Here is a 10,311-nt window from a genome sequence, read left to right as displayed (position 1 = left end):
AGTAAAACATTTTCAGCACCATTTCAGGTAAGCCTTTTTATTTTTAAAAATCAACTTTTTCATTGTTAGTGTTATATGTCATCATATTCAGTTTTTAAAAGCGTACATTTTAAAGTCATGAACCAATGTTGTTGTTGCATGTAAGGATATTCAGTAGATGTTAGAAAACAAAACGTTTGTCGGGAAATATCACCACATACACGGCGGGCAATAACGCCATAATTTATTTTTTGTAGAGAGACTAGGAAAATAGCGTCACATTTTTTTCATTGTAACTATACTGAAAGTCAATATAAATACAGCTTCTGGTTAAAGGTTATTTTTCATTAACCACTTAACCTTATTTGTTGTGTTGTGAAAATGTAATTTTAATTAGGCCTACTTAATTTATTTGAATAAAATATTTCATGGTGTGAATTTTAGCAAACCTTTTAGTGGTAGCAGTTTTAATTTGAATTTGTCATTGTGACGTTAATAAGTTTATGAAGAGGGTAACAATATTTTTCTTCCATATTACAGATGCAAATATTGCTGCGATGGGGAAGAAATGCCAAAATATAAGAGCAAAATGGAAAACAGAAGATCTACAGAATGCAATACAAAAAGTAAAATCAGGATCATCTGACAATAGACAATATAAAATCCCTAGAAGAACACTGAGAGATTGGCTGAAAAGAGGGGACAGAACACCAGAACGTAAACTTGGGCATAATGCGGTCTTAAGTGCTAATATAGAGGAAGAATTAAAAAGGAAGGGTGATTAGAATGCAGCAAGTAGGTTTCGGATTGACTAGGAATCAGATTTGCTTTCCAGATATGCGATGAGAAAGGAGTTCCCCATCCTTTCTCTAATAAGAAAGCGGGCAAAGACTGGTTTTATGGCTTCGTGAGAAGAAATAATGATATTGTGTTAAGAAAGGCCTAGAATCTTAGCTATGGAATACTCATGAGGGTCAATAAGCAAATTGTCAGTGCAACTTAGAATTGTTAGGAAAAACTCTAGACAACATGAATCTTCACAATCAGACCCACCTTATTTACAATGTCGATGAGAGTGGATTACAAATGACCTACAATTGTTCGCAGCTAGTTCTAGCTGAAAAAGGTTGTAAACGTGTACATGCAGCAGCAACTCATGGAGAAAAGGGGGAAACTGTAAGTGTCATGGCTTGCACTAACGCTGCTAGCACAAACTGGATTCCGCCTATGATATTGTATAAAGGAAAGTATTCAAAAAAAGAATTCGGTGATGATCTACCGAGCGGCAGTGTTTTTGCTATGACCCCTAAAGGGTATATTACGTAAGAAATTTTGTAACTTCTTGCGTCACTTCAACTCGCACCGAATACTGGGAAAAGCTTTGCTCATTTTTGATGGTCACCGCAGTCATTTGGATAACAGTGTGCTTGACGTTGCTGAAAGCTTTGGGATACAGCTGTTGTGTTTACCTGCACATTGCAGCCATGAATACAACCCTTTGATAAGAGTTTCTTTAAGTCGTTGAAAGTTTATTGGAACTTGGCAGTGGACAATTTCCGGAGGAAATATCCTGGCAGACCATTGGGAAAACTAAAGTTTGGAAAAATGTTTACTGAAGCCTGGACACAAGCAGCTACTCCCAAGAATGCAATGGATTTAAAGCAACGGGAATATTATCATTCAATCCACAGGTAATCCCAGAGACAGCTTTTGCTCCTAGTGATGTCTCAGATCGCACACCACTACAAGTTACGGCAACAAGTTCTTCTGCGACTTCTTTCACTTCGGAGAAATCTAGGCTCACAACACCAGCAACACCTACAGTACGTTCAACCAGCAACAACCCTCCAACTACTTCATCATCATCAGCGACTATGCATAGTCTACTTCCCACGCCTAAAATTATTCGAAACATCCATAAAACTCGCCGTTCCTTAAATGTGAAAGCTACTCTGGTGACTCGTCAACTGTTTTCCAAAGGCATTCAAGGGAATACCGGACAGCCATCTACTGTCCCAGTGCATAGGCCTAAACGTGCGGTGAAAATTCGTAATACGGATAATGACATGCATTGTGAAAACTGTGGCCGTAACTACTACGACAAATCTGTGAACGTGCCGTGGATTCAGTGTGTAGAATGTAAAGTGTGGAACCATGAAACTTGCGATAAGGAAAACATTTCTAAATGTGGTTTGTGTACCTTGTGTGATGATGGGTGTGCTCTGCTTTCTGAAAGCAGCAGCAATGACTAGAATGTTATCACAGGCCTGTAAATATTTTGTTTGTCTGTTATAAAGTCATTAAGATTTGTTTATGTTTTCTAAGTGATTTCTAAGATAATTTTAGTAATTTTTGCATCAACATATATAATTAAGTTTGTAAACACTTTAAAGAATAATTAATATGTAGTAGTCAACTTTCTTTCATTTTAATATATTTATTTTTAATAAAAACTAGACATGGCGTTATTCCCCGCAATATCTGGTAATAACGCCATTTTACAACACATCAGATAAAATTTTAAAACTTTTTAAAATTGGTAAATTTATGGACAAATTTATTTGCGATGTGTACCCAAATGATACAGCTATTTTCTGAAATAAAATTCACAGCTTTAATGTTTGAATTTTAAAACTTATGTCCAAATTGGTGAATTAGTGGCGTTATTCCACGAAGTTACCCTATGGAATGTGTGCCCTTCCTATTAAAAAAAATATTTTCCGACATTTCTGGATTGTTTGCAGGTGGAGGAAAGATGGCTACGTTGGTGCAATCGATACTCCCAATAACTCCTGGAAAGCCGTATTCTTGCATAAACCTGAAGATATGTAAATCCAATAGATAAATTTGAATGCTCAAATTATCATGTATAGTCCATCCACGGTAACCTCCTACTTTTTTAAACGAACCTTTGAAAAAACACACCAGGATGCAGCATGTTTGGTTCGTTTGCAAAAATACTTTCCATCATATGCATATTAAACATGCATTAACACTAAATTACTGTATAATGATGTTAAATAAAATTTTACAAAAAAAGTAACTATCTATGTACAATATTATTAATATTAATGATCTTGCATGTGTGTAAATGAAACAGTGAGAGAAGTGGTGTGTTGGCAATGATTAGAACGAAATAGTTTCATAGCCAAAATATATATTTTTTGACTTTCCGCATGTATTTAAGAATTTGTTTGGGTATTTGTTAAGTTTGAACATTTTTTTAAATCTCTGGTGAAATAAAAACGTTATGTTAACGGTAAAAAAATATTACGTGCCGAAAACGTGGTCGCGCATTATTAATGTTAATAGTCACTTGTTTGTTTTCTCTTTCAGCCGTTTGTCTGCAGTCTGCACTCTTTACGCCATATTGCAGTGTGTTTTAATATATTACTGACCGTGAAATAAAGTACAGTTTGTGTTTCAGGATTTTGTGTTAATATTGTGTATTTTAACTTTGTTATATTATTTATTATCTACTATTGTAATGATGGAATTTGTTATCGTTTTGATATTTTGTGTGGTTCTTGTGATTGCTGTAATGGTAATTGGTTCCGGGATGGGGAAAGCTACTTCTTCGCAGCGTCAGATGGACATCATTAACGTCGCTCAGAACTTATATGTTTTAATTAGGAAAGGCGACTTGAAGAAATGTGACGTTACGCAGACGACCGCGTTTTTTCTCAACATCGCAAAGTCAACTGTTCTCAAGTAAGTAGGCTTTTTTCGTTTTCATGCACGTAAAAAAAATATCGACTGTGTCCTAAGTATTGTCGGCCTGTGTTTTAACTCACGAGGTTTTTTGTGTTTTATTTCCAATTTATATTTTTTGGTGTGAGACAACACCGCCATGTGGCATCTCTGTTGAAAAGTTAACCTAAAATCATATTAGGCCTACTCAGGTCCTAACAATAACAATATAGGCACTTTCAAGTATTTTTATGGGTGTGATACACGTTTGTTTATAACGATGTTTATAAACTTTATGATAGGTTTAACTATAACATAAGGGAGTGATTTTATAATTTGCATTTAATTAGTTTTTCATCTGTTTGGGAGATCACAAAATAAATAAAAAAACACTTCATTAATTTCGTGGACAAAGTCTGTCATGTTTCCATTTAGTGACCACAAAGCAAATATTTGTGACAAAATGCCATATTTGGAACACTGCCTAACTGCGTATTGTGAACGGGTCCCCGGAAAAGTGTTATGACAAATGTTTTTTTTTTTTGGTTAGGTACTACAAGAAAGACATTGAAGAAGTTTCAACACCAGGAAAAAAGAGGAAAAAAAGGCCACAGGAAGGAAAGTCACTTGACACAGTCGACGATTTCACAGTAAATGCAATCAGGAATGCAATATACAGGATGTACGCTGAAGGTAAAAATTTGATACTGAAGAGTAGTTTCAATATCACTGGGGTAGGCCCTACTTAATTGTATTCATTTCATATATCCATATGCAGATTGACCGGTTCAGTTTTTTTCCCCGATATCATCTGTCCTTTAAAAATACTTAACATTTTTGGGTGGTTTGTTAGGTTTCTTTATTGATATGGTATTGATATATAGAATATTGTGCAACATATGAAATAGGTACACGTCCTTTTAAGGTTAGGTTAAAGATAGAAAGAAAATTGTTACATTCTAAAACTACAAGTAATGTTTATATCGTTATACACAGTATACATATTAAATAACCTCAACTTTTATGATGTATAAGAAGGTTAAATAATGACTATTTCCAGTATCAATAATATCCAGTTGTGCGCTTTAGCAGTAATTGGTTACAAATTAGTGAGTTGTGGTCTAAGCAAGCATGGTTATTAAAAAAAAATTGGGATACTTAATTGGCTAAATTGTACTGTGTGGCAGGGTCCAGTACAATATATATTCTATTGCAAAATAGTGTCATGCCCCGCCTAACCCTTTAGAAAATATAGGGGTATTGTTATTTTATAAACAATAGGCCTACTTCATTGTAATGAAGTATCATATGAAAACACAACTTAGCCAGACAAACTGTGTGTTAGTGTATGAAGTAACAGAAGGTTATAAAACAGTAAAAGTTTAGTATCGCGTATCCGATTCGATACATTGATCCTGATCGCATGATCCTGCAAATATTGATCCTGTGATTGATGATGCTTGCTTTTCTAATTTATTACGTTTAAAAATCCTGTACAAAACCAAAACTAAAAACCTGTGATGTAGTAATGAGTTATGATTTAAAGTTGAATAATAATGAAAATATATGTTTTATTAAACTTATGATAATTATTCTTGCTATACCACAATATTTGATTATGTTCAGGATCTTTGATCTGAATAAATGAAAAAAAGCATGCACCACACGATCAATAGGATGTACAGGTTCATGCATAAAGATCTAGGGATCACATGGGATACACGATACAAAACATTTACCTATAACACAGTGTAGAGCTTGTAACTTATTGATTGCTAAATTGAATGCTGAAATACTAATGTTTTACACAACTTCAATACAAACGCGCAATATAATCGTCATATCATTGCAGACAAAAATACTGCAATGTAGAATTCCTCTAAGCAAACTACAAAATTTAAATTAATTTAAAAGTATTTTTGAAATGTAAGTTTATTAAAACTATTTAATAAATGTAAATTGTGCACTTAAATTATCTTCTACGGGGTTGTGGTTTCGCTTAGTTTTGTGTACCTCTGTTATTTCATGTATTGTTAATGTATGCAATAAATTTACAGGTTTGAATGTTACAGTCGACACCATTTTGAAAGAAATCAGGGAAAGACAAATAGATTATTATGGTGGAAGATCAAGTCTTCATAAATTGTTAAAGAAGATGGGATTTTCATGGACAACTGTTGATGGACGAAAAACTTTAATAGAGAATGAAAACATAGTATTGCAGCGAATAGATTTCTTGAGAAAGTATAAAGAAGAAAAAGAAAGAGGTGCCAATTTCATATTTGTTGATGAAACATGGATTTTCCAGAGAGGCAAGGCATTAATTTATTTGAAAATTTGTTCTGTGGTCCAATACAAAGTATTTCATTTCCATTTCATATATTTTTCAGGAACTGTATAAAAGTCATGGCAGGACAAGAGTCTACAATCTGCGAAGAGACGTACTGTTGGAGATGGTAAAAGGTTTATTGTTGTTAATGCTGGAGGGCGCACTGGCTTTGTGGCAGGAGCAGGATTACTTTTTGTTTCAGGTCAGAAGACTGCAGACTACCATGGCGAGATAAATGGGGAAACTTTCTTGATGTGGTTTGAAGACATGTTGGTGCATCTTGAGGAACCCAGTGTCATCATAATGGACAATGCTTCATATCACAGCACCCAGGTATGTGCAATGGTAAAGCAGTGTCTTTTTATTGCTCAAATTGTAATGTGAAAAATTTACATGTGTTTATTATTGTGTATAAGACCGAATATTCGAGACTAATACATTTTGCCAGCAATAATTGTTATCTTAATAGTATGCCTACACTACATTTTTATAAACTATAATGTTTGAGCTGAAATTGATTACACACACACACACACACACAGAGATATATATATATATTACCAAATAAGTAATTATGTCATTTTCAAATGCTATTTGCAATAAAAAAATTAAATTTGGTATTTCAAACCCTCTACTAAATTAGTTTGCACTACGATGTAATTCAATTACATTATATATATATATATATATATATATATATATATATATATATATAATGTAATTGAATTACATCGTAGTGCAAACTAATTTAGTAGAGGGTTTGAAATACCAAATTAAATTTTTTTATTGCAAATAGCATTTGAAAATGACATAATTACTTGTTTGGTAAAAGGACCCACTTAATGAATGCTCTGTTGCCCTACTTAATAAATTAAAATAATATTTTCAAAAAATTTCTAGTCACTAAACTAACATGCTTTGTTAAATTTAGAAATTCATTACGACAATATGCCAAAACACATGTTTGCTTTGCATAAGTACAGTAGAACCCTGTTATAATTTGTTTTTAAGGGGCTACAAGAAAAAAAAACAAGCAGGAAATTCAATTTAGTACTTTTTAGTGTGGAATTATTGCCAATGGACTCAACAAGCTGCATAAAGATGTATTTGATGCTCCAATTTGCTTGTAGCAAGCCAAAAACAATTTTTCTTTAACATCATGGTGCTTCCAGCTTCTATCTGCTTTGTCTTTACTTACACATTGTCTCATTGCTGTAAAATTGTCTCATTTCTGTATAATTGTCATAATTCACAACAGTGTTTACAGTGGAAATGCTTAAGTCCAGTTCTTTTGCCACTTGAACATGTGATTTAAGTGAATACATTTGAAAACACACAGAATGGCTAAAAATTTATGAATTTATTTGTTTTCCAAGTGTGTCAACAGGCAGTTAACTGCTAACATACACATATACATAGACAGTATAGACAAAGGCTTTTATTTTTTTTTGTCTTCTAAAATTTTATGAAGTGAACATTACAAGCACGAAACGCATAATTTGTGAAACATTATATCCAGGAATTAAATACATTGTCCTTATAGGGAAAATATTGGACTTGGAAAATAATACATTATAGGCAGGAAAACTTTATAAGCAGTAAAATTGTAACAGGGTTCTACTGTCATGAATTCTTATCAGCTACTTGAGTATTTAGTTAAATGTTGGCATAACGTAGGTTGAGAAAACACCTACAACGAACTGGACCAAGGATGCACTGATCGCGTGGCTGGAGAAGAATGAGATAAAACATGAAAATAATTTGTTGAAAGTGGAGCTGCTGAGAATTGCTAAACAAAACAAGCCCCGAATACGGTATATTATTTCGTTTTTTTTACAGCATTTCTTTAAAAGTGAGATAGTTGCAAAAAATTACGTATACGCCTTGTTCTAACACACTTTTCAGATATGTGGTAGACGAGTTGGCTCGTAACTATGGCCACGAAATTCTACGACTCCCACCCTATCACTGCCACTATAATGCAATCGAACTAGTTTGGGCTCAATGTAAACACCATTACAATAGTAACGTGGGGCGGGCCAAGAGATTTGACAATGATGCAGTTGCAGCCATCTGGAAAGAGGCTCTTGATGCTTCCACACCAGAGAGGTATTTTCATGTTGCATGACCAATGGGGTATTCCTTTTGAAGTAGAAATTGTTTTATTTTCCTGTAGAACATTCCTCAAGCTTCAGAAAAACCCTTACCATACATTTTTACATAATACGTAAGTATTGTTGCCTAGCAGCCTGGTCCTACCATTCCTTTTGATAACTTTGTGTGCTAGTGTGTGTATAGTGTGATTATCATTTTGTGTATATTCATATACCAGTAATACAGTTTTAAAACAATTGGTAAAAATAAGTGGTTTGAATTTGTGTAGTTGTCGTTTTGAAAATGTGTTGCATGTATGTGTTTGTGTTTGTGTTTGTGTTTGTGTTTGTGTTTGTAATTTTATTCCCATGTGATTCATACATATCTGTGTAGTTTCTAGATCTAACAGTGGTGACTTATTTGCAAGGTTTTTTTTTTTTTTTTTGTAATTGCAGTCCATTTGCAATTGTTTCATTTCCATAAATAGTTTTGTATTTATTAGTAATTGTGATATTACTTTCTGTTATGCTTAATCTTGTGTCAATGACTTTAAAGTTATGGTGGGTTCAGTGCTGTAGGCAGATTTCAATATTCAGATAAAATTTCAACGTAGAGAATTTTGAATATTTTCATTTAGCGAACTTGAATAGGTATTTACACATGTAGTTCTTGCACATTAGTGCATTAGTACAGTAAATCATCAAAACTATTCAAAAAATAAAATTTTCGCTATATCTCACTGTTTTTGTCTGGGACAAATTTTAACCAAAAACAAACACAAAACTTATGAAAAATATTTTATCATATGCATTCTAAGCCTTTATTGATAACATAGAAAATATTTACAGCTTTATTATATCTTGAATAAACCACTATAAATTTTTTTTTTTTCAGATAACATAAAACAAAACATGTTACTTCAAGTATTAAATAATAGCTTTGATAGTTGAGGAAAACACATTAAATGAGTTTTGTTGTGTTTAAAAATAGTTTCTTGTGGAGTGAGTTCAAAATTGTATGTAAAAAAGAGCATGCCATGCATTGTTTACTATGCCGTTTTGACAGAAACAAACATATTTTGTTATAGAGTGGTTTTTGCTATAAACAGGTCATTTATATAGAGGTTTTACTGTATACATTAATTTTTTTAGATGGGCGAGGTGTGTGGATCACGTAGAGAAGCTAATTCAAGCAGACTGGGAGAGAGAAGTCCACATAGACAGCGGCACCATTCCTCCACTCATCATCCACCTCGGCGAGGATAGTTCAAGTGAAGACAGTGACAGCGAAGAATTTGAGGTTACGACACAGCAAGTAGATGGAGACAGTGAAGTACTGGCAGTTCCTCTTGATGATTTACCCGGGTGTTCTTATTGAGGTCTGTATGTAATAAACACCTGGGCAACTGTAAGTATTAGGGTTTGAAACATTTTTTTTTTCTTTTATGCATTCCCATTAAGTATGTTGATTACTGGAACTTTATGTATTAACTTTATATTACACATATTATGAAATTAATAATAAATTTCATTTCTGGATTCGTATAGGTGTATGTGAAACATTTTATTTTGTTGTGTGTCTTCATTTTTCAGTGAACTTACTTGGAAAACAAAAAGCCAGTCCCCATCCAGGGCCACAAATAAATAATGCATATAAGTGGTATAGAAATTACTGTCAATTCTTTACCACAATTTTACTGTTCATAAAATTATGATTTTGTCTAATAAGTATACTCAGGAAAATGTATACAACCATATTTTTATTTGTGGCCTTAACCGGCAAAATGGTAGGGGTTTATTAAATAAAAGAAGAAAATTCATTTTTAAATGTTTTCATCTGAATTTGTTAATTTTATTAAACCTTCAATCCTTAGTCTTTTCCAGATTGCTTAGATGGACAGCCATATGTATAATTTACAATACTTTTTTTTTCAGATGCAGAAAACTGTGTTGAACTGTACTAAAGGATGATATTTATTGCTTACATAAATGTTGTAAATTTATATGTTCTCCTAAAAATTTACTTTAAATTATATGTTATTTCTTTAGCTAACAAACTTATTTTTTAATATTTTTACCATTGGGTATCATAAATGTTATGAACATATACATGTATACTTAGATCATATTCAAATTACTTATATATATATATATATATATATATATATATATATATATATATATATATATATATATATATATATATATATACACACACAC

General features: G+C 32.7%; 1 protein-coding gene across 2 annotated transcripts; it reads left to right on the top strand.

Annotated features, from left to right (window-relative positions):
* Window positions 1-3,262: 3,262 nt before the first annotated feature.
* Window positions 3,263-10,095, top strand: LOC134527807 (uncharacterized). 2 transcript variants are annotated; one of them, XM_063360756.1, is made up of 5 exons: window positions 3,263-4,362; window positions 5,727-6,331; window positions 7,676-7,812; window positions 7,904-8,107; window positions 9,244-10,095. In XM_063360756.1, exons 2-5 carry the CDS (start codon window positions 6,251-6,253, stop codon window positions 9,467-9,469), a joined length of 648 nt encoding a protein of 215 aa, XP_063216826.1. In that variant the 5' UTR covers window positions 3,263-4,362; window positions 5,727-6,250; the 3' UTR covers window positions 9,470-10,095. The 2 variants fall into 2 exon arrangements, with proteins under 2 accessions (XP_063216826.1, XP_063216827.1); XM_063360757.1 differs by lacking the exon at window positions 7,904-8,107 and having other exon boundaries at window positions 3,268-6,331; window positions 9,244-10,085.
* Window positions 10,096-10,311: the final 216 nt, after the last annotated feature.

This window comes from Bacillus rossius, chromosome 1, assembly GCF_032445375.1.
Source record: "Bacillus rossius redtenbacheri isolate Brsri chromosome 1, Brsri_v3, whole genome shotgun sequence".
NCBI classification, from domain to species: Eukaryota; Metazoa; Arthropoda; class Insecta; order Phasmatodea; family Bacillidae; genus Bacillus; species Bacillus rossius.
This window is presented reverse-complemented; position numbering and strand designations above follow the sequence as displayed.